The 26,025-nt window shown below is 36.2% G+C and overlaps 1 protein-coding gene across 2 annotated transcripts in view; it reads right to left on the bottom strand.

Annotated features, from left to right (window-relative positions):
• Positions 1-26,025, bottom strand: part of LOC140445742 (calsenilin-like) — an 859,410-nt gene that overhangs the window by 184,704 nt on the left and 648,681 nt on the right. For both annotated transcript variants that reach the window (XM_072538045.1, XM_072538047.1), the window contains one exon: positions 9,164-9,355. In XM_072538045.1, the coding sequence (XP_072394146.1) occupies positions 9,164-9,355 (192 nt within the window). The remainder of the gene's footprint in view (positions 1-9,163; positions 9,356-26,025) is intronic.

Raw genomic sequence — 26,025 nt, 5'->3', positions numbered from 1 at the left:
TATGCATATTTCTTGATTTTTATCTGTGATGATGTTCCCCTGTTGATCTTACAGTTTGCTGGCGGTGTTGAATTTTTGAAGACCAGCTGTTTGCTTCACTTTTTTGTGCATATTGCATGTATCGTGTATTTGCTCCAACAACTCTATCGCTTCACACAGTGTATTTAACCAATTTTCTTTTGTATTTCGGTTTTTATTTGTCTTTGAATATTTTTGTACATTCTTTTGTTATTATTTGATTTTATTTTTCCTTCTATCTTCTTCTTAATGTACCATGTCCTTTTAGAACGTCGGTTACCATCATAGCTATCTTAATTTTATTTGTATCAATACCATACCAATCTCGCAAGTTTTTCAACCATGAGGTTCTTCTTCGTCCTGGACTGCGGTGCCTGCTATTTTTCCTTGCATGATATTTTGTAGCAACCTATATTTGGGGCTTCTCATTACATGTCCGAAATACTCCAACTTTCTCTGCTTGATGCTTTTTATGACCTCAGTAGTTTAGTTGAGACTTTATAGTATTGTAGAGTTTCAAATCTTCTCCACCCAGGAAACTTTTAAAATTCTTCTATAGCACCACATTTCGAAAGCCTCAAGGCGATTAAGATCAATTTTATTCACAGTCCAGGACTCCACACCATAATGTAAGACCGATAACACGTAGGAGCGAAGTAGGCGGATCCTCAATGCCAATTTTAGGTCTCTGTTACATAATACCTTGGACATCCTTTTAAAAGCCGCTCTAGCCTGCTCTATCCTAGATCTAATTTCGCTTTTAGGGTAAACGATTTTATCAACTTGCTCAAGTTTGGTATTATTTACATATATATATATATATATATATATATATATATATATATATATATATAGACGGTTTTATATGCTGTTGTTTACTTATTACGAGTATTTTGGTTTTCCGTATGTTCAGATCCAGACCTGCCTCCCTACAACTCTCAACGACACTATCAAGTAGTGTTTGCAGATCTTCTTGACTAGAAGCTAAAAGTACTGTATCGTCCGCATATCGCAAATTATTGATGACTTCACCGTTCACAAGTATTCCTTCTCGTTTTTAGAAAGTGCTTTTCTGAAAATTCTTTCGGAGTAAACGTTGAAAAGCTGGGGTGACAAGAGGCATCCCTGGCGTACTCCTATTTTAATATTAAAAGCCTGTGATTCCACACCATCTACTAAAACTGATGTTGTTTGATTTCAATATTAATTTGCAATTATTCGAACATCTCTGCCATCCAAGCCAATGTCTTTTAGAACTTCTATCAATATAGAGTGATTAACACGACCAAATGCTTTTTGGAAGTCAATAAAACAACACATTATGTTATACTATGTATATGTCTACAGATATATCTCGACATCTCTAAGCAAGTACGTTCATTCCAAACACTGCCTCTCTGGTTCCAAACCGTTCCTTCCATGAGTTGTAGTATATTGTCAGTCATCCAACTTTTCTTCTTCTCTTTATTTCCATTAGATGTTTTTCTCTGATCTTGTTAAAGGTTTCACATATATTCTGAAGTGATTCTTCTCGATCATATTTTTTTTACTTAGCTGCTTAGTAGCTGCTCCTTAGTTTGCTTCATGTTACTTAGCTTTTCTGAAAGAATCCGTGTGACTATCTACTTTGTTTCCTTATCTTTTAATCTTCTCATATCACATTTTTTGTAACTATTCTTTTGTAACAGGAATATGATCTTACAATACCTCAGCTCCGGGGTAACTTTTAACTAATAGTCATCCATTACGGGTTCACCATAATGTAATCAATTTAATTCCTTATTAGGTTTCCTGGTTGATCTTGCGGAGAGACCCACATATACAAACGTCTTGGTGGTAGTTTGAAGAACGTATGTAGTATTGCAAATTCTTCTTTCTCTACAAATAGTTTTAATCTTTTTTCCCTTATATTTTTTCCCAGACCAAAATTACCAAATCATTCACCGCTTTTCTCTTTACCAATTTTCGCATTTAAATCACCCATAATTATAGTTATATCTTCTTTTTTATCTGTTTAAGTGAATTTATCAATAACTCTTTGAACTGCTCTAGCTCTTCTTCTGGTTTATCGCTAGTTGGGGCATACACTAAACATAAAACATTTCATTTAACTGGATTGTTCAGTTGGATTTTAATTAATCTTTCAGAAACATGTATAACATTTGTAACTTATTGACGTAATTGAGGAGATAGGATTACTCCAACCCCATACATATGTTGACCATCATCATTTCCTGAGTGATATATCATATGGATGTCAACAATACAAGCACCAATATTTGGCCACCTCATTTGACTTATGCCCATTATACCTTTATGTCTGGTCGTTTCTTGAATGGTATTAGGTAAAGTTTTCTAGCTTGATACATTGTCTTTACATTTCAGGTACATATTTTGATAATCAACTTTGAAGTTTTCAGAGACTTTTCCAGTTCGCTCACAGGGGTTTCTCTGGGTTACGACCTGGAAGGTCCTGTGATCTAGAGGTGGATCACCTCCTCCGCCGAATCTTGGCTTCCATATTCCATGATTAGTAGCTGTTTCCGCTTTAGTTGTGTTTGCCATGATAGCTGTACTAAGGATGTCATCAGGGAACTTTAATGCAGTAGTTTCTCGTTGATTTCTGATGCGGTTGACCACTTTCTTGGTTTCTGGCTTCCTGTAGCTGCAACTAAATCATCTCTTACTATATGTACACTGTCCTGCCCATTTCTAAAAGCAAGAAGTGTAAGATGACGCAAATCACGCACTTGCATAATTCCAGGACGCTAAGACTCTCCAGGACGCCGATAAGTCTCATCATTGGACTACCTCTTCCAAACTCTTCATCGTTGAGAGATTAGCTTCAACTTTTAGTGAAATTTTTCGTAAACCAAAACCGGCCTTTTTTATGTCTATAATGCGCCCTATTTCGAAATCACTTATATGACGAAATTGCCGACCACCGCGAACTCCTGACATTTTAAATTTTTTGGGTAAATCAAATCCAATTTAAGGTGATTAAAAATTACAAATAAACTTAAGTTGAATACACAGAAATAAACTTTGATTAATTTTTTGTTTTTGCAAAAGTTCAGTTAAAAACCTGAGGGATCGCACTAAATTTAAAAATACGAAGGAATTGAAAGCTTATACCAAGAGATGACAGAATAAATCCTTGAAGAAAGCAAAAACTGAGCGCAAAATATGATACTTCTAATACATTGAAAACTATTGCTTCGAGAGTATATTATCAAATTAATGCAGACAATGTTATAGTCTTCAGTTTAATCTCACTTATTTTTTCAGTGCACGTTCTGAATATCTCTTTCTCTGCACCATTTGCCGCCATAAAATTATTTTCTGTCACGTAAAAGTACAATGCAGTCACAAAACAGTTCTCTTTTCAAATAAATATACACTGATACACGGGGGACTGGCGATAAAGTTTGTGTATATCAATGAAATAAAAGCTCGAGTGTATAGATCGCAAGAAGACTTTAACTGCTCTTTTCAGGAAATGTATTTTATGTTTAAAGGATGTATCGTAAAACCCAAAGTTTCATTAAATGTATTTTGGTTTTATCTGTTTTGAGTTTACGACAAGTGTACAAATAAAATATCTTATTTTATTTCATTTATAGAACATTATTTTTTCTCTAAAATGCTATTCCTGATATCCATCTTAACCCTATTTCAATTAGCTATAATACATATGTATTTATCGCATTTCTATTAATTGATAATAAATCATTTATTTTCTAAGCGCATATCTTTCAAATTATATCCATTAGACCCCGAATATTATACTTTTTTGAAATCAGCTCATTGTTATCGATCTAAAAATGTAATATAATATAGGGTGTTACATTTAAAAAAAGAGCCGATGACGTCATCACTGTAATGTGTATCACCTTGTGTAATGAAATTTTGTTGTAGAATGTAGAAAATTAACGTTAAAAATCGACGTGTTCCTCTAATGTCCCAAGTATTCTGTGAAATCGTTCTTGGAATCATTTCTTTTATCAACCCGAACTTTCACCCTTACAAATAATCCCTTGTTTTAAACTTAATCCTAACCAAATACCTGCAATTTATTTTCTTGCTTAGTTTTCTAAATAGAAATAAAAAATCCCAATAATTCAATATTTTAAATAATTTCGAGATTGTTGTTTGTATGACGTTTCCACATTGGTCCTGCAGTGCTTTTAATATCGTCGCTCCAGCGCATTTGCGGTCTTCCTCGTTGTCTTTTGGCTTTATATGACCGCCAATTCCCGATTTCTTTATTTCGTCGGCCATCCTTAAGACGTTAGTTATGTCCAGCCCATTTCCATTTTAGTTTAGATGTCTGTGTTCGACAGCATCTTTTACTTTCGTGCTATTACGAATGACTTCATTGGTTTTCTGGTATTTGAGTGAGATACCCAGCATCTGTCGTTTCATAACTCTCTGAGTTTTTCTGATTGTCTCCATGTTTATTTTAGTGAATGTCCAGGTTTGAGCTCCATATGTAAGTACAGGTAGCATACAGGAATTAAACACTTTGGTTCGCAGTCTTTAAGGTATATTTTTATTTTTAAGTAAGTATGAGAGTTTTCCGAATGCTGCTCATCCCATTTTTATAAGTCTGTATAATCATCCACGTGTTCTATCGCTATCCTTGGATGTTTATCATAGGTTTGTCATCTTTGTTTGACATTAGTTTAGTTATGCTGAAATACATTCTCAGTCCCTTTTTTAGGGATTCTGTGTGTAGCTCCTCAATCATCGTATTCAGTGCATTCCACGTATCGCTATTAGTACTACATCATCTGCGTACCTAAGATGGTTCAAGTATCTTCCGTTAATAGGGATTCCCCTATTTTCCCAGTCTATTGACTTAAAGATATCTTCTAGGGCAGCTGTAAATAACTTTGGACATATTGTGTCTCCTTGTCTTACGCCTCGGTTGATTTTTACTGGTCTTGTTTCTCTTCTTCTACAGGTCTTCTTTTTTATAGTCTATAAAAGCTAGACATAATGGGAGATTGTATTCGTTAGTCTTTTCTATTTGGATTTTTAAAGTATATAGATGGTCACAGCTGCTGTACCCTTTTCTAAATCCGGCTTGTTCTACTGGTTGATATCCGTAAAATTTACTTGTTAACCTGTTTGTAATAGTCTTCGTAAAGGTTTTGTAAAGTTGTGAAATTGAATGAAATTGATCGATAATTTTTCAGCTCTGTGGTGTCTCCCTTTTTGTGTATTAGTAATTTTTTAGCAGTATTCCATTATTCGGGTATGTTGCCTTCGAATAGACATTTATTAAATAGTATTTTTAGATATGTGATGGCTTCTTTTCCGCCTTCCTTCAGCATTTCTGTTAGGATTCCATCGCTTCCAGAAGCTTTATTTCTTTTTATTTCTTTTACTGCTCTTTCTATGTCTTCGTGGCTTATTTCGGGCATCACTTCGGAGTTGACATTTGTTATCTGCCTTTTCAAGTTCTGCTGTGGGGAGTTAGGGGGATCGTTTCTGAAACGATACAGATCGGCGTAGAACTGTTTAATTGAGTTTGCTATACCAGATTTACTTTTTTCTACTTGTACTTGTTTATTTTTAATGGTTATTATGTTTTTCTTTTCTAGTTTCGGTTTGATGCATTTGAGACTTCGGTTTTTCTCTATACGGTCGTCTTCTGACTTTTGACTTGTTCTATACGGTCGTCTTGATTTTTTTAATGTCCTCTTTTATCTGTTTTCTTATAACTCGATTAAGTTCTTTAAATTCTGCAGTGTCTCTTTTGTTTTGTCTCAGAAATCTTTTCTTTGTTTCAGCATGTTTTGTGATTGTACACTTATTTTGGATTTTCGTTTTCTGTTAGAGGTTGCAGCTTCTGAGCTTGCATGCAATAGTTCTTTTTTTATGACTTTATTGATTTTATTTAAGCTAAGTTTATCTAGATTTAATACTTTGGCAGGTTTTAACTTGCTTTTATATTGTTCTGTATTAGATTTTAGTTTATCTGCGTCTATATTCCAAGTTTTTCTAAATTTATTTTTATTTTTATTATGTTTTATCTCTAATTTGGCTCTAACCATTCGGTGATCGCTACTTACTGACGCCGTATTTATTACTGTTACGTCCTGTGTATCTGTTTTGTTATACAGTATGTAATCTATTTCGTTCTGAGTTTATCCGTCTAGGGATAGCCACGTCCACTTTCTTTGAGCTTTTTTCTTATAGAATGTGTTCATTGCATAGTATTTGTGGGCTTGTAGGAAGTTAACCAAGGTTTCTCCTCTCTCATTTCTAACTCCATAGCCAAATTGTCCTATACAGTTTTCGGCTTTTTCAAGTCGTTGTCCGATCTTAGCGTTGAAGTCTCCTATTATCATCGTATACGTGCTGTGATAATTCGTGCTAGTTTCTGCAATTTTCTCATGAAATTCGTCTATCTCTTCATCGAGATGTGATGCGGTTGGAGCGTATACTTGAATAATTTTCAGGGAGATGTTCTCGTTTACATTAAGCCTAATCTTTGCAATTCTTTCAGATATTTCCACGAATTGCTTTACTTTATGTGCATATTTCTTGGAAATTAGAAATCCTACGCCATCTAGGCTTTGTTCTTCTCGCCCTTTGTAATATAGGACGTTACCAGGATCTAGTGTTATGCACTCTTCCCCTTTTCTTTTTACCTCTACTAGACCAATTATGTCCCATTTTAAGTCCTTGATGTCTTCTTCGAGTTCGTAGACTTTTTTATCTTTGCTTAAGGACCTGATATTTAAAGTTGCGATGTTCAATCGTGTGATTTTTAGCGATTTATTACTTCCCCCAGATTCCATAATGCTGTCCTTTCTTCCAAAGGAGTGGGATTTGCCATTACTGTATGGTCACCCACCTAGGGACCCATTCCTTTTGTTTTAGATATCGCCATATTCCTGTTTTTTTTAGGAAGAGGTTTTTTAGCCTTAAAATACCACGCTGGATAGGCGGGTTGGTGAGTGATTTTATACAATATATGTATATATATATATACATATATATATATATATATATATATATATATATATATATATATATAAAATATATATATATATACATATACATATATTATTGGTCTTGATGTGTTACTTAAATGAAATTTTGAATTTATTTTTATTTTCTATCGTTTTAAGCTTTTCCGATAATAATTTTATGTAAAATACATAGAGATTAAGTTTCATTTTAAGACGTAGGATTTTTCCCATGAAGTTTCCCAGAAGTACCCATGTCTTTTTGAAGTTATACTTCTATACGCGCGGTCGACGTTAAAAATATGCACGGGAGTGAATCGGTGAAATCATTACATATGTAACATATGAGTAAGAGAGAGACAGAAGATATATTTTCTCTCTCTTTCTCTATCGGGAATAAAAATGTTCCCTTTGTATATATATTTAATATTATATATTATATATATATATATATATATATATATATATATATATATATATATATATATATATATATATATATATAATATTTTATATATAATATAATATATATTAATATTATTATTTATGTGATATGTTTTGTATTGTTTATTAAATGTTCATAATTATTTTATGCTTTTGTATTTCAAAATAATTAATTACAATAAATCACTGTATGACCGAGAACTGTCAATTTTGAAATACGTCAGTGTCATGTCTAATTGGCAAATTTCTTACGTGTTTGGTTTATACGCTAGTATATGTGAGTTCGAATCCCAATATGAATTTCCTTTTTTATTTTTGAAATATTTAAAAACCCCACGTTAGTCTTATTAAATATATGTACCTAATATACGCAAAAATGCTAAATTTTAAAATAAAATGAAAATTTACAACATAATCCGAGTTGTTGGATTTTTATTTTTATCTTCCACAAACATTTTTTGAAGTTATACTTCTATAAGCACGTTCGACGTTGGAAATTTATGTGTATTCGTATATATTGAGTGAATCGGCAAAATCATTACATATGTAAGATATAGGTAAGAGAGAGACAGAAGATGTATTTTCTCTTTCTTTCTCTTTAGAAATTAAAAATGTTCCTTTTGTAAACATATTTATTATTTATTAATATTATTATCATGGTAAATTAAACATATGCGTAAGTTATGTATATTGTCATTTTTAAATACTTATGAATATTGCATTTTAATTTGTATTGTATTTTAATATTGAATTATGTGGCATTGTATTGTATTGTATTTTTATATTAATAACAAAATTAACAATGAATTTTACTGCAGAGTAAGTGTAAAAATTTTTTTTTGCATTCAACTCCTTTTATACATATATGAAAATAAAAATATATTTTTTCATTAAAATATTGATTCAATCCTTCATTTACTTACTATACTCCTATTACAGGTCAAATGTTTATATACAGCAAACGATGCACCATATACCTGTATACCTAATTCTTTTTACTATTTAAGTGGGAATAAGCCACAATTAAAGGTTAAAGTACGTTTATTAACGTTTCAATTTCGGAAATTGAAACGGCAATAAACGTACTTTAACCTTTAATTGTGGCTTATTCCCATTTAAATAGTAATTACTTTAACATGTCACAAGAAAATAGCTTCAGAACAATACTAATTATTTTTCTCTTTCTGCTCTCTCTTACCTATAGCATTACATATGTAATGATTGTGCAGATTGACTCCCATATAAATTTGTAACGACGAGCGCGTGTATAGAAGTATAACTTCTACTGGCAGTCCCAATGGACTGCCACACCCGATTTTTTTTATTTTTGGATCAACGCCCCTCAACAATATTATCACCAGCCCCCACTGACAAGCCGTCTTACAACCTAGATCTATTGTTACTGTATTGATTATCGAGGAGCGAATTTTTTTTATGTCCATACATTGTTAGAAAGCGTATTATAATCATTAAATAAGTTATATAAAGTTATAAAGTTTTGTTACGTAATCTATTTGTTCAAAACTATTTTTTATTAAATCTTATATTTATTTATATATAAAGTTATATTTTGCTATTAATACTAAATTATTGTATAAATAACGTGTCGTTGCTATATATCATTTGAAAATATGTCCCCTGTTTACAGAAATACTTGAAATTATATACAAAACTTATAAAGTAACAACGTTTACAAAAGCAGTAAATTTTCCACTTACCCCCTTGTGGGAAGAACTGGGCATAAATCATCTTAAAAGTGTCTTCCTTGACGACTCCGGTAGGGCATTCAGCCTTGAATCCACGATAAATTCTCTTAATTTCGGCTTCTGTAAAGCGAGTTGCTCTACAAAGGGCTTCGAGACTGTCGGGCCTATAGCGGGGCGGAGTTTCCAAATCCTCAAGTTCGGAATCTGAAAAACAAGACTCAATTACCAAACGAATAATAGATTGAGATTATTAGTGGGTTATTTTAGAGTATTTAGCCATACAATTAAGATATGCATGAAATTTGTTGAATGTAGATGATATAAAGCATTCATAAAGCAAAACAAACAAGATAAGATTTTCTGCTAATTCCAAATTATTTATCAAAAATATAAACAATGAGAGAGGCGTATGAAAATATATCAATATATTTACTTTTTCAGCCGATATAGGCTTTTCCGATATTTCTCAATTTATCTCGGTCATCTATCAATCTTGCAGATTCTGAGCTGAGGGATTGCCACGTACCGAACGCCCATATCTTTTTACAAAATATTGATTTAAAAAAATTGTCTAGTGCAACATTTTTTATTCTTACTACTTTCATTTTTAGTTCGACAATAATAGCATATTGTCATTTCTTTTAATTTTAATTTAAAATATCGTTTCCCTTAATTTGTCTCAAAAAGGTATTAGATATAATGGATAAATTTAAGTATAAGATCGCCAATAACAGGAAGGAATGCATTGCCATCAGAAGACAGGCTATAAGGGCAAGAGGTAGAGGAGAAGTAACCAAAGCTAGCAGAATAAATATAGTATACAATGCGAGAAAAAAGGAACTGAACAGGAAGATCCGAGCCGAGAAAAAGAGGCACTGGAGAGAACTGTGTGATAAGTAGAATGAGGACGTTTAGAGTCAGGAGTACAAAATCGTAATGAACCAGTTCAAGTTGTACCCTCTCTATGACATGCCACTGGACAGGAAGCTTAAGGTTACCCGAGAGCTATTTCCACCCGGCCATTGGCATGGAGTGCAGTGGGACACCGAAGATGAGCGAACTATACCTTTCACTGTTTCACAGACGAACTCAACGAAGCGTTGAGTGCCCTCAAGACACGAAAGGCTCCGGGACTCGATGGAATACCAACAGAAGCGGTGAAACGCATTGGCAGTATGGAGCCGACGTGACTTTTGGAACACATGAACGCACTGCTTGAAACTCAGCGATTTCCGGCAAATTGGAAGTGCTACTGCCAAAGGAGGAAGACAAGTATCGACCTATTTGCCTCTTGTAATGCGTAGGTAAATTCTACGAGAGGCTTCTAAGAGGACGAATAGACAGAGTGATTAAAGAGTCAGGCGAGCTATCACCCAGGCAGGACGGTTTCAGAAAGTACAAGAGCACGGTGGATGAGCTGTGTTTTCCGGGAGTTTTACGGGGTGAGAGTTAACCAAAGGTGGGCAATCCTACTGTTGTGTGACGCACGGAATGCTTTCAATATACTAAAATGGAAAGAGATAATGAAGGTTTTACGAAAAAAAAGGTGTCTGAAATACTTAATGAATTTGGTCTTCGACTATCTGTCAGAGAGAAAAATTGTGGTAGAAAAAGAAATGGTGGTTGACGTGACAGCTGGAGTGCCGCAGGGGTTGGTTTTAGGAACGACGCTGTGAAACTTGGCATATGACGGGTTTGTGAGCCAACAATACGGAGAAGGTGTAACCCCTTTCGCATTTGCGGACGACCTCGCTATGCTGGTAGTGGCGCGGGACAGGGAAGACCTTACCTTTGGTGCACAGTGTACAAGCGACCAAGTCGAGGAATGGATGAAAATGCATGAGCTAGAACTGGCTGCGGGTAAGACCGAGGCTAGTGTTCTCAAGAGACCAAGGCAAAGGGACGGGATAACATTTGAATGTGTAGGAAAGAGAGTGGTTCCAAAGAAATGCGTAAGGTGTATTGAGGGGTGGATCTGAGTAAAAAAGGAGAGGTACGTAGCACGTAGAGGCGGCACGGGGGAGCACGTAAAGGCGGCGACTCAAAGAGCTGCGCTCTTTGTGAGATCCGTGGCGCTGGAAGGGATCATGCCCAACATCGGAGTGCCCAAGACTGAGAGGAGGAGGGCCCTTCATTCTGTTGTGCAATTGATCGTCCTCTACGCTGCGTCTGTTTGGACTACTGCAGTTTTAACAAAGGCGTTCAGAAAGCAGCTCACCCGAGCAGATAGGAAGAGTCTATTGCGGTTGGCATATGCATACAGAACAATCTCTTCCGATGCGTTGGAAGTTATCACCGGGTGTATTCCGATGCAGGTGCTAGTGAAGGAAAGAGGAAGAATATACGAGAAAGGAAATGAAGACATAGCAACAGAATGTTTAAAAAAAGAAGAAAGGGAAAGGTCTGTAATGGTATAGCAAAAGAAATGGGACGAGATGAGAAGGGTGGCGCAGTGGACGAAGTCGTTGATTCCTAATCTGAGAAGCTGGATGGACTGCGGGCACAGACGTTGTGATTACTTCCTGACGCAGATGCTTACAGGACATGGTTGCTTCATGGCATACCTTTACAGATTTGGAAAGGCAGAAAATGATAAATGCCTGTCAAATGTTACGTTAAATTTTATTGTATTTTACCTTTTTGTAAATTTTTTTTTCATTTTTCTTTTCTCTTCGGTAGATTTAAATTAACGAAATTACAATTGGATGTTTACGAGAATATTCATAGCTACCGTACTATATTAATATAACTTTGGGGGATGTAATATAAATTTAGCTATAACTCCGAAATTATGGCCTTTGTGTATAGCAAATATCACAGGAGAAATGTTTAGTATTTCTTTATTTTTATTTATTTGGACTGAAAAAGTTCATTATGTGACAATGTCAATATAACTACAGGATAGGTCGTATGAAAAACCCTCAAAAATCAAAATTGTAAAATTGTATTAGTCGTTAAAGCCGTTTTAAAGATATTTGAGGTGTTCCGTACTTAAAACTCACTCGGAATGTATTAACCCTCTATTGTTCCATGATTTATATACATACATACATTTATATACAAAACATACTTAAAGTCCAAATTTTTTACAAACCTAAAAATTTCTCTCCATTTTACAATAAGGTAAGCATAAAAGTGTATACCTTGTTTACTAAAGGGCTCAAGAGTCACTTTTAATCCCACTGATATCACATCACAAAAACCTCATAATATGAGGGTTAAATCCCTTAAACTTGAATTAGAATCTATTTTATCTTTGAATTTTCACCAAACCGCATAGTTGGTGGTTAAATCTGAGTTCCTCTAATATTTTATTCATGTATTCGGGCCGCAGCGAGAGGCCAAAGTAGCCGTAGTGTACCGCAAGAGATTTTCTAAATTTATTTTTGCAATTTTTCTCGCCGAATTGGTTAAAGGTTAGATAAATGGCTCCCTTCGCGCTAGTCACTGTTTTACTGCGGCTTTGGTGCAATTAGGCTGATGCATTTAAATTGAAATTAGCGTTGGTTAAAACAATTGCGACAATAATTTTAGTGTGCAAAGCGCTCTGTCCCCAAGGTATACTTTACGATTGTTCTAAGGATATCTCTTTAAAATTTCACTAGTCACAGCTTTGTATGTAAGCTTTTATCTAATATTTTGTTGGAAATAAACCACAAATTCTAAAGTAAACTCTGTATTTGATGTTTTAGCTTTTAGTTTGAAACTTGACTTTGATATATTTTTACTAAATAAACTTAGCTTATTTAACATGATATATCTACTTATAATTCCTTAATTCGGTTTGAGTTTTAAAAGCAAAACTAAATGTATTTGTGATGATAATATAATTAATTAGTTGTGGCTTTCTCGAGATCATATAAAGGAGAACATATGAATATTTATGTTTTGTGTATCTTTGAAGGGAACATGCCACGTGTCTGAGGGAAAATGTACTAAAGAAAATATATGGGGTTTGCCACTGAAAAGAACCCACCCTGATATTTCGAAAAGATTATTGGATTTTGTGAAAATGTTGAAACAACTCGATTTTTTTTTTCAAATGGGTCATCTTGTGACCTAATAGACATGTCACTTATAAACCCCCTTCCTTCCAGTAACACAAATCGGTAAATTAAAATAGGAAATATACCATATATGGCACATTACTTAACAGGTAGGTCGCTAAAAAATTCAGGCATCCATGACTTTTTTCCATATTAACCCTATTCTTGTAAAAAAGTTCAGTGGTGAACTAGTAAATTCAACATGCATTAAAGAACTTGCTGATTTATTAATAACCCTCCATCTCACAACAACTCGCACCGTTTCTAACATTTTTAAATATTTTGCCATCATTTTTGAAATATTGCTTCTTTTGGGTTCTGCAACCAGGAATACTCCTATGAAGTATAAAATTATGGTAAATAATGGTGAGAGTACCTATTATCTTATAGCCGACAGCAGTTGTTGTTAGTTCAAATCTAACAAACGAGCCATCGTGTTCGTCGGAGCTTTAGAAAAAATCTAACTACGCGAGTGTTGGTGTGTGTTGATTTTTAGAGAGATCACTTAAGAAAAGTTATAATATAATCATAAAAGGTAAGATTTTTAGTGAAATACCTATAGATTGTTGAACATCCGTTAATATAAGCGCTATTTTGGTTTATTGCAGGTAAATATGGACAAGAAAAAGAAAACCAGTTACTAAAATGGTATAAAGAGATAGACAGCGATGTGGAACCACTAGATTGATGGATCACTGAACGACTTAAGTGATGATCATTCTGAACACAGTATCCATAATACAGATTCTGAACAATTCACACAAGATCTACCCAGTGATCCTGAAGATGCCATGGAAGAAAGCGGCCAAGATAATGGTTATCCAAGATTTTATGGCACGGATAAAATACCATGGTTGAAACATAAGAAACACACTCCCAAAGGTAAGATCAAAGCTTGTAATATTGATACGAATTTACCTGGGGTAAAAGTAAAAGCAAAAGGCGTCAAAACCATATTAGAATGCTGGAAATTGTTTTTTTCGGATGCTATGATCAATAATATTGTAAAATATACAAATCAAAACTGGATATGATGAGAGTGTTTTATACTCGCCCTAGGGATTGTCCTGCTGTTGACTACGAGGAAATGCAAGCATTTATCGGACTTTTGTTCCTTGCTAAGGTAAAGAGAGCGCAACATTTAAATACTGATAAACTCTGGAAATTAGATGGCACAGCTTCAAATATTTTTGAAGCTACTACGTTTAAGAAAAGATTTCACCAAATAATTCAAGCTGTAAGATTTGACGACGCCACTAAGAGGCAAGAAAATTCGGCTGTTGATAATCTTGCACTTATTCGAGAAATATATGCAATGTTTGTCACTAACTAATTATCTGAAAACACTCCTGGATTCTATGTGACCATAGATGTAATGTTGGAAGCATTCCGTGGTCGACGCAAATTTAGGCAGTATATAGCCAATAAGCCAGCGAAATACGGAATCAAGATTTATGCCTTGGTGGGCACTAGAACGTTTTTTAAACAAAATCTCGAAATTTACCCCGGCAAACAACCTGAAGGACCATATCAACTACCCAACGATGCATCCAGTGTAGTAAAAAGACTTATACGACCCATAAGTGGAACCGGTCGAAATGTAACTACGGATAAATACTTTTCCTCTGTACCCTTGGCCAACTCTTTATTGAACGGTTATTGCTTGACAACGATAGGTACTTTGCATAAAAACAAACAACAAATTTCCCCCTGAGTTGACAAACGTAAAAGGAAGACCTTTATATGTAGTAGCATGTTTGCATATGGTGACGATGGAACCAAGTGCGTTCTTGTATCATATGTGCCAAAAAAATAGGAATGTACTACTACTTTCAACACTACACAGCGATGGTTTCATTGATGAAAACACCAAAGAGCATACCATGAAGCCATAGATTATTACTGATTACAACCTCACAAAAGGCGGACTGGATGTTGTTAATAAAATGAAGGCAGAATACTCGTTGACTCGATTTAGCAATCGCTGGCCGTTTACTGTTTTTTGCAGCCTACTAAATATTTCAACTATAAACAGCCAAATAATTTACAACAATAACACCAGGGGCGGACTAAGGCATAGGCAACCTAGGTACGCGCCTACGGCCTGTAATTTTTGGGGCCCGAAAATTGGGTTTTTGATTTTTTAATTTTTATAATTAATTTTTATTTTAATTTGACAGAAAAACAAGACATTGATAATTATTGCTGAAACTTATCCGAATAATGCATCCACACCCGCGAGTGTCGATGTGTGTAAATACGATTGAGCCTTTACTGCGCACGAGTCCAAGTTCAATTTTTCTTGTTGTATGCGATTCTATAATTAGCCACTTCTATTTGTACGCAATTCTTTAATTAGCCACATTAAAAAAATTTCTGAGGTAAATAAAATTATTAACAATAACTTCAAAAATAATTTTTCATGACATTGATATTAGTAACTCTTCAATGGATGAATTAAAATGTCATGAAGAAGATTTAAACCTAGCAAAACTGAAAAATAAAATTTTACAATTTAAGACTTTTATAAAGAAAAAAAAAAATATTTTGCCTCTATCCGTGTGGTCAGAAACACAATTCTGAGAATTTATTTAACCCATTAGGCCAACAAAAATCAAATAGTTTATATATATATATATAGTTTATATACTATATGCAATATGAACTAGGTACTATATGCTTTGAAACCAAACTCTCAAACACAAAGTATGTGTCATAAGATCATAACTGAAAACTAGGTCCGGAATCACAATGTTGCCTAGGGCCCGCTTTAGCCTTAGTCCGTCACTAAATAACTCTAATATTGTAACATCTCGAAGAAGCTACATTGCGGAGCTTGGCAAGCAACTTTTAATGTCCCATCTTCAACGACGTTCCAATATCCCAAATATACCTTTTCAGTTGAGACTCAGGATCCGAAATATAACCGGAGAAAAGCCATCAGTTTCTCAAAGGGTAACTCCAACTATAAAACCAAGATGTTCTTTTTGCCCCGTAAGGAAGAACAGGTTTACCCAACATTATTGTACTAACTGTAAGTTGCCAATATGCAAAGAGCACACTGGTTTAACAAATTTTACTTGCCACCACTGCCTAGAAGAGGCAGAAATCTAATTTTATGCGTAAAGCGTACATTTTTTTTGGAATATATCCCCTTATTTGTTTTGTTCCAGGGTAATGTATATATTTTTTTAGTTTACGTAGTAGTTTTTTTTGCAGTTATGTTTTACAAAAATATAATATTATCGTTTTTCGTGAGTTAACAGCCAATAAACTTAACCAATAAGTACTAATGACTCATTTATTTGACCTATAACCATATGTTAGATAAAATCTAACACGCGAGTGATGGCGTAATTTTTTTCATCATCTTATGAATCATTTTATGTCATGCAGCTTTCCTAAATTATTTACTGCACTAATATTATTTATTATAATATCTGTGACTACAGCTAGTGCTGAAAAATCATTTTTGAAAGTAAAATAATTCTTCTTCTTCTTCAGGTGCCATCTCCACTACGGAGGTTGGCAAACATCATAGCTATTTTAATTTTTGAGGCAGTAGCTCTAAATAGTTGTTTTGAGCTGCATCCAAACCATTCTCTTAGGTTCTTGAGCCATGAAATTCATCTTCTTCCGATGCTTCTTCTGCAATCTATCTTTCCTTGCATAATGAGTCGCAGGATGCCATACTTCTCGCCCCGCATCACATGTCCGAGATAGTGTAGCTTTCTTTCTTTAATTGTAAGTTCAACTTCCTTCTCTTTACCTATTCTTTTCAGTACTTCATTGTTCGTAACTTTATCTACTCAGGAAACCCTCATAATTCTTCTATAGGTCCACATTTCAAAGGCGTTAAGTCGTCTCATTGTGTCTAGATTTAACGTCCCTGATTCCACTCCATAGTATAGTACACTGTATACTTAACATTTTGATAGTGAACAAATTCCCTTCGTTGGCTCAGTGAAGATGTTCGTTCTGTTGTTGGAAACACCAAATAATAGTAGCAGAGTTTATTGTTGAGACGTACACTATGGGTGTAGACCCGGGATTACTTTGAGTAGAGACTGATGAAGTTGATCGTTGAAGACTATATGTTCGTTGAGTGAATATTGATTGAATGCTTCTCTAGTCAAGAGATATTAGTTTTATATTAATTCTATTTGGGTCAATATTTTTCGCGTACCTAGCGTGATATGTGTATTTAATTTATGTAAATTGTTTAACTTTGTCAGTACTTTTGACTGATGTCCAAATTATTATTTATAATTGACCAAATGTGTATGTAACCTAATTAACTACGTGTGTGTATTTAATAACAAATAGATTCATTCGGTCTACTGGGTGATAAAATTATACTGTCCAATTTCGGATATGAATTCTGAAGATTTGATATTGGACATACTGCGGAATCGGGCAATCTGGCCCAAGTGTCAATACTCAAAGTTTACATATAAGTATTACATAACATAGTAAAATTCAAACATGATAAATTATAAATAGTTTAAGAATAATCAATAATCTTCCAACCGTACCCTAGCTATCAATGTCCGACTCTATCTCTAGATTAAAATTAGGGCAATTGGATGAAAATGTGGAAAGTGGGATGTCAACTTGGGAAGTCGACCGTACATTGTTGTGCCGATTACTAACTAATACAGGTACTTCCTGTTCGTTAGTCTGAGTTTGTGGATTCCCTGAACGACATAGTCGTGCAACAGGACGGTACTTCCATAACGTGAGTATCCCAATTATTACCATTATAGTAATGATCCCGGTGGCCACAAAATAATGCCAATTAGATTCGTGAATCGATCGCCACTGCGTATGCGTCATTTCTTGTTCCAGACTCTCCTCCTCAAGTAACACATGACGTAGCTCTCCTCCTGGTATGTCAAGGTAGGTGTTTAGAGGCGTGTTAAACTTGCGGGGTGTCCTCGCCACCAGTTGGGCCACGGGAGTGATTGGCGACTTCAGGTAACTCGTCACTGCTCTGTCCACCCCACTGCTAGTGGGGAGTAATGTAATATTTTTCGTTTGGGCGATACATTTGGGTGAAAGCTTCAGGAATGTGACTCGTTCCAGTACTCTTTCGCTCCGATTTCCATCGCAAATAATGGATATGTGTATCGTGACTGGCGTGATAACTAGCCAGAGGTTGGGAGTACCCATCTTACTCCATTGAGCTGTCTGTATTGTCCTGGCTACCACTGGACATGTGCTATTCTTAGATCGCTCATAAATTTCTTCTAGTATGCAGTTTGGTTGGGTATCCATGTTTCTTATAGCCGTTGGTGAGCACGCTATCTGCGCCTTTGTCAACAGTAAGCACCTTTCTCTATCTTCCGTGGTCAATTCGAAGTAGTGCAGTGTGTTATAATCTACGACCAGTAGATTCCTTGGGGCGACAAATGTGCGCAACACCGACCCCTCAACGTTAAGTGGTATGGCCGTGACTTTGAGCATGCTGTACTTATTTTTCCCTGTCACTATGAAGTAGCCGATGACTGTTATATATCTGTCGTCATGACTGACTTCTGTTTCTATAATGGGTTGTCGTCGTATTTCGACCCCTTGAGGCAGTATCTGCCCTGCTTTCCCTATTAATTTGGTTATTTCACCCGGTTTCACTATATCAATGAAGTGTCCGTGGTTATAGTGAAGGTTTAATATTCCCTCGTAAAATTGAGTATATTCGTTTATGAAGTCCATAACTTGTAATGCTATCGTTTGTATTCGTAACGTGCTATATTCGGTTTCTAGTTTTTGTGCTTTGTCTTCTACTTCGTTAAGTCCTTTAGATATTTCTTGTAGACCTGTGATTAGTGCTTTGTTAAACTTGTTCATATGCTCGTTTATCCTGTTCTCTGTGTGATTGATTGATGTTATTGTTTCTAACATTATCTTCGCCTGGTGCTGTGATCCCTTTATTAGCTCCTTTTGGTTATTATCTAATGCTTCAATGTTACTGTAGGCTTCGTCATTGACTCCAAATACTGAGGTTAATATTGTTCCTAATATTCCTCTTCTTTCCCTTCCTTTTATTTCTACTGTCAGCCCCTCGCTTACTGACTCCGCCTTTCTTTGTCCTTCCTCTAACTTCTCTATTATATCCTTACAATTCACGATTTTTATCTCATGACACAGTTCTCGTACGCCTTGTATCATATTTCCTATTAGTTGGTGCTCTGTTCGAATTCTTCCTTTTTCGAGTAACACCTTTATTCGAAATGTTCCCCGGTCTATGACGACCTCTCCAAGGTCTTCTGTGAAAAATCCTGGTACCGGATTATATATTTTATACGGTTCTGCCTTTATGGGTTTTAACATCGTTAAAAACATTATAGCTACTAGTATTTTCTTCCATCTTAGTGCTGCTGCCTTTTTCGGCTTTTCCTGTTTCTCTTCTTCCAGTCGTATTAGCTTATGTATGGGTCTTTTAGTCAGTTTCCCGTTTGCCTTTCTCACTGTTACTACTCTGGTTAATCCCTCCGCTCCAGGGTGTGTTTCTGTTACCCTCGCTAATGGCCATCTGCCTGGAGGTGTATCCTCTTCTTTAATTATAACTATTTCTTCTTCTTTTATGTTAGGGTGCGCCTTATGCCATCTATTTCTCTGTTGTAATTGGTGCAGGTATTCCTGTCTCCAAATTTTCCAGAAGTCTCTTTTTATTTTCTCCACTAATCTCCACCTCGTCGGCATCTTCAAATAAGTCGTAAGCTCTTCTTCCCGATTTGGTGATATAATTTCTCTCCCTATAAGGAAGTGAGCTGGTGTCAGGGCTATTTTCCCTTCAGGGTCTTCTGATGACCCACATAATGGTCTCGAGTTCATACATGCTTCTATTTGTGCCAGCACCGTACTCAATTCTTCATATGTTAGAACTGTTTCCCCGATGATTCTTTTCAAGTGATATTTCATTATTCGCACTGCGCTCTCCCATAATCCTCCGAAATGTGGTGCATATGCAGGTATGACATGCCACTGGGTACCTAGTGCCCGTAATCCTTGTTTTATCTCGTCATCTATTTTTTGATTTTCTTTTTTCAACAAATTTGCTGTTCCTACGAATGTGGTTCCGTTATCGCTGTATACGTTGTTGCACTGTCCTCTGCGTGCCGTAAATCTCTTGAACGCTGCGATGAAAGCATCCGTAGACATATCGCTTACTACCTCAAGGTGTACTGCCTTCGTTGACAGACACACAAATACTGAGATGTAGCCCTTATAGCTCCTCTGTCCTCTGCCTCTCGTGGTACTTATTTTTATTGGCCCGGCATAATCTATCCCTGTGTTAGTAAAGGGATGACTCGGGTTCACTCTATCTTTCGGTAGATCTCCCATTAATTGTTGTGCTGCTTGGCTTTTATACCTCCTGCACCTTAAACATTTTGCTAGATGATCTTTCACGGTTCTTCTGCCGTTGATTATCCAGTATTTCCTTTTTATGTACTGTAGTGTTTGTTGTAATCCGCTATGTAGATTTCTTGCGTGACTATCTGTTATAAGTAACTTTGTTAATGCACTATCCTTTGGCAAAATTATCGGATGTTTTTCTCCGTACTTTAGATTCGTGTGTCTCAGTCTTCCGGTGACTCTTAGAATTCCTTGTCTATCCAGGAACGGTACCAATGACGCTAATTTATTTTTCTTGTCTAATTGCTGTTTCTTCTCCAGCTTATTTATTTCTTGTTTGAAGTAGGCGTGCTGTGTGTGCTTTATCACCTTTAATAGCGTTTCCTCTAATTCTTGGACTGTAAGCTGACTTTGTCCATTGTCCTTTTTTCTGCATTTGTCTGCAAATCTCCTACAATATGAAAGTACTCTTCTTATTCTTTCTAAATTTGAGAATCTCTCGCATATGTCCTCCTTTATCGTTGTCGTGTGCACCGTTATTTTCGTTTGGACTTCCTCCTCATTTGTCTGGTATTTCTTCTGATTCCTGCGTTAAAGTTTTGTTACTAGTCAGCCAAGTTGGTCCCTTCCACCATAGCTCTGCTTCTAATAATTCTGATGCGGTACTTCCACGTGAGAGGATGTCCGCTGGATTTTCCTTTGTATCTACCTTATGCCAATTTTTCGGTCCTATAACGCGTCTTATTTCCTCTACTCTGTTGGCGACGAACATTTTCCACCTTTTTGATGATCCCCTTATCCAAGCCAGGGTTATCGTTGAGTCCGACCATGCATATACCTCAATGTTTTCCCTGTTCAATGCTTGTAGGGTTTTCTTCATTAAATTTGCTAGTAGTACCGCGGCACACAGCTCGAGCCTCGGTAACGTCGTTTTCCCTTTCAATGGTGCGACTTTCGATTTTGCTATCATTAGATTCGTTTTAATTTCTGGGCCTAATACCCTTGAGTAGATTACCGCTCCATATCCTTTCATAGACGCATCTGCAAATCCATGCAGTTCTACTCTGTTTATCTTGCTTAAGTTGTTCCACCTGGGCAATGTTATTTTCTCCAGATTTACTAATTGCGCCTGGTATGTATTCCACCTGCTTTGTTGGTTGCTAGTTAATTCTTTATCCCAACTGGTCTTTTGCTCCCATAATTCCTGTATGAACATTTTCGCCTGAATTACTACAGGTGCTATCCATCCCAGTGGGTCGTATAGTTTTGCTACTTCTGACAGTACGTGTCTTTTCGTTATTTTCTTTGCCGTCGTTATCCCTATTTTGAATGTGATTATATCCTCTTTAGGTGACCAGTGTATTCCTAACGTTTTCCGTACTTCTTCTTGTTTGAATGCCTTCGAGTCTACGTTCCTCATATCCTCCGGTACGTTCTCCATTATTTTTTCTTCGTTGCTCAACCATTTTCTAAGAGTGAAACCTCCTTTTCTGAACAGTTGTATTAATTCCTTTTGGGCTGTTTCTGCTTCCTGCACTGTCTCAGCTCCTCCTAGTATATCGTCTACATACATGTTTTCTTTTACAATTTTCGATGCCAACGGGAACCTCGCTCCTTCGTCTTCTTGTAATTGTTGTATTGTTCTTAACGCTAAAAAGGGTGCTGCGGCCGTGCCGTATGTCACCGTCGTTAAGTTATACTCTTGTATGTGGTCCTTTGTGTCCTTTCTCCACAAAATTTTTTGATATTTTTGGTCTTCTTCTGCCATTCTGATTTGTCTAAACATTTTTTCCAGATCCGCTGAGTATGCTACCTTATTGGATCTCCATCGTAATAGTATATTTGTCAAGTCTTGTTGTAATTTCGGCCCTGTGTGCATAATATCATTCAGGCTTACTGCCGATGAGCTTTTGCTTGATGCGTCAAACACGGCTCTTATTTTCGTTGTAGTACTGTCCTCTTTTTTCACTGGATGATGAGGTAAGTAGTACCCGTCTCCCTGGTTTTCTGCTATTACCATATGACCTTGGTTTTCATAATCTTCCATAAATTGTCTGTAATTCGCTTCTAACTGTTTGTCTTTTGCAAACTTCCTTTCTAGTTGCATCAATCTGGCGAATGCTTGCTGTTTAGATTCTCCTAACTTTGCGACGTCTTCCCTAAACGGAATTTTTACTTCGTATCTCCCTTCTTCATTCCTTTTTACAGTCTGTCGATACAGTTCTTCACATTCTTGTTCTTCCACTGAGAAACTTGTATCCTGATTTACTTCTTCTAATTCCCAGAAGTTCTTTATTTGTACGTCCATTTCTTGTCTTGATATCATACAGCTTACTTCTGCTTTTATATTCTCCCTTTCTCGTGCTATTCCCGAAACTATCCATCCTAGTTTGGTGTTTTGACTCAGGAGTCCATTACTTATTCTGTGCATCCCTTCTGTCAATATGTAACTGTATTCTTTTACTCCTAGTAGTAAGTCTATCTTCCCTACCTTGTAATATCTTGGATCTGCCAGTATTGCATTTTTCTCGTTATAGTCCGGTAGAATTATATCCTTTTCCGGTAAATTCCTTGTTATCTTCGGTAGTACTAGTGCTTCTATTTCCATCTCGAAGTCACTTTCGTAATGAGTTTCGATTAAAAGTTTCATACTCCAGTTGGCTGTTTTTTCTCCTGACGAGCCTATCCCGGATATGGTCGCCTGTATGGGTTTCCTTGTTGTTCCTAGCGTCGTCGCAGCTTGTTCCGTTATAAATGCGCATTGTGACCCTTGGTCGATTAGTGCTCTCATTATGTGTGAATCTCCTTTCGCATCTCTTTTGCGTACCACAGCTGTCGCTAGTAATGCTTCACCTTCCTTATGGCTTGCACAGTTTACTGAATTCTGCCCTCTTTGCTGGTCGTTGCTATTCCTAGGCCCATTGGTATCTTGTGTATTTTCTCGCCTTCCGTTATTTTGTTCTCTGGCGTTGTATGGATTATTATTTCCTCCTCTGTACCTATCAGCTTGGTACCCGTTTCTTCTATTGTTTGAATCTCTTCCATTTCTTTCTTGTGTTTGTTCTCGTTTCGTTTCATTGGAGTTTCTTTTGTTGCTTGTGTTTCCTTTTTCATAATGCAACATATGGTGGTGGTCTCCGCCACAGTGTCTGCACCTATATTGTGAATAACATTGTTTTTCTTTTTTATGTGCTAGGCAGTTTGTACACAATCCTTTTTCTTTTATCATCCTGTTCCGGTCTCTTACATTGAGTTCCTGAAATTCTCTGCAGTTCGGTACTCCGTGATCTCCGTTGCATATCACGCAATGTGTTCTTGGTTTCCTAAGAGATCCTCCTTGCTTCTCTTGTCTTTTTTCTGACTCCAGCAGTTCCAGTGTCTGAAATCTTCGCTGTAAGAATGTTTGTGTCGATTTGTACGTCGGTATCTCTCTACTGTCTCCAATGTGGTTTTCGTACAGCCTCCTAGTTTCATTGTCCCATTTCGTTATGATAATTCGGGCTATCAATGGGCTCCACGCTTCCGTGTCTGTTCCTAACCCTCCTATGGCTTCCAGACTTTCGTGGAAGGTGTTATGTAGTGATTTCAATGCTCTAGCAGAAGATTCCTTTACTTCCTGCGCTAGTAGCATCCTGTCTATTAATTTAAACAATATCATCCTTGGGTTCTCATACCTATCTTTTAGCATGTTCCAGGCCACTTCGTAGTTGGCCTCGGATATGTTTAAGTGTTGTATCATTCTGTTGGCTTCCCCTCTTACTTGAGTTTTTAGGTACTGCATTTTTTCTGCGTTTGATAACTGGTCGTTTTCATGTATTACTTTAGTAAACAGATCGTGGAAAGTTCTCCACGTTTCATATCTGCCTTCATACACAGGGATTTTTACCTGCGGCAATGTCACACCGTCCCTCCTCTGTGTGCTTTCTGGCCGTTGCATTCCTGGCCTTATTTTCTTTAAAACTTCCCTGACTTTCCTCTTTAGATGATTTATTCTCTCTACTTCTCCAATATCTGTAGCGTCCAGTTCCTCATTTACTGCTGCTTCAATCATTAGTGTATTCACCTTTTCCATGTATTCTCTTAACTCTGACTGCAATTCTTTATCCTCCTGCAAGTCTTGTTCATTTTCTGGCCGTAATAATTCCTCGATTCTTTGTTTTCTTATCTGTATCTCCTTTACTTTCGGTGCTTTTCCTCTTTTCAGCACCCTTCCATATTCTTCCAACAGGGTTTTCCCCTCAATGTATGTCTTAAATACCTGATCATAGTATTTTGTTTCAAAATATTTTTCTTTCGTTATACCCCCTTCTAGCAGCTTTTCGTGGTTATTTAAAAATTTTGCCCAATATTCTTCTAATTTTTCCTGTCTATCCCGGATGTATTGTTGATTTTTCCGAGATTGGGAATCCTTTTTTGTATTTGAAACGAGTTTCACTATTTCTGTTCCTATTTCCGCTTGCTTAACGTATAGACTCTCCATGATTATTTTAAAAATTTTTACATTCAGCGGTAAATATATTAGACAATACTAAATGTACGTTATGTATTAAATAAGTATACCTGTATTATAACACTTTCTTTTCTATCGGAATGTGCAATTTAGCGAAATATGAGTTTGACCTTGCCTGCTGTGCTATTCTTTGCATTGAGGTAGGTCAAGATGTAATCCACACACTCTTATAATGATATATATACATATATATATATATATATATATATTGTTATCAAAATAAATGAAATTATTTGCTACGTAATTATTTTAATTTTTCGAAATAAAATATTTAATTGTAATTAAAAGCAAGCTATATGTATGAACGTTTCTTTTTTCAAATTGTCATACAAAATTACTGTTTAGTTAATTATAGTTGTGAATGACGTTTATTTTTGTTTTATCAATTCTCTGTATTATTTAAATGGTATGCATTCTAAAGTACATTATTATACGATTGATAGAGTGGAGATTGTTGTTCTAAATTGTTAAATTGTAATAAAAAAAAAAAAACTTGTTAAATTGTAAGATTGTAAAAGTTGGAAGATTTTGTAATTATTCAAAAACTTACGGTTTTTTGTGTTCTTAGACGTTGAGGATCCCTCGCTTCTGGTGGGTTCTGCAATCGGTCCTGTCCTTTGGCTGCTCTGCGGCTCTAGTATGGCTCTCGGCTTTGGTACTGCTCTCGGCTCTAATATGGCTCTCGGCTTTGGTACTGCTCTCGGCTCTAGTATGGCTCTCGGCTTTGGTACTGCTCTCGGCTCTAGTATGGCTCTCGGCTTTGGTACTGCTCTCGGCTCTAGTATGGCTCTCGGCTTTGGTACTGCTCTCGGCTCTGGTACCGCTCTCGGCTCTAGTATGGCTCTCGGCTTTGGTACTGCTCTCGGCTCTGGTATGGCTCTCGGCTTTGGTACTGCTCTCGGCTCTAGTATGGCTCTCGGCTTTGGTACTGCTCTCGGCTCTGGTACCGCTCTCGGCTCTAG

Source organism: Diabrotica undecimpunctata, chromosome 7, assembly GCF_040954645.1.
Source record: "Diabrotica undecimpunctata isolate CICGRU chromosome 7, icDiaUnde3, whole genome shotgun sequence".
NCBI classification, from domain to species: domain Eukaryota; kingdom Metazoa; phylum Arthropoda; class Insecta; order Coleoptera; family Chrysomelidae; genus Diabrotica; species Diabrotica undecimpunctata.
Note: the sequence above shows the minus strand (reverse complement) of the source record. Positions and strands in the feature narration are given on the sequence as shown.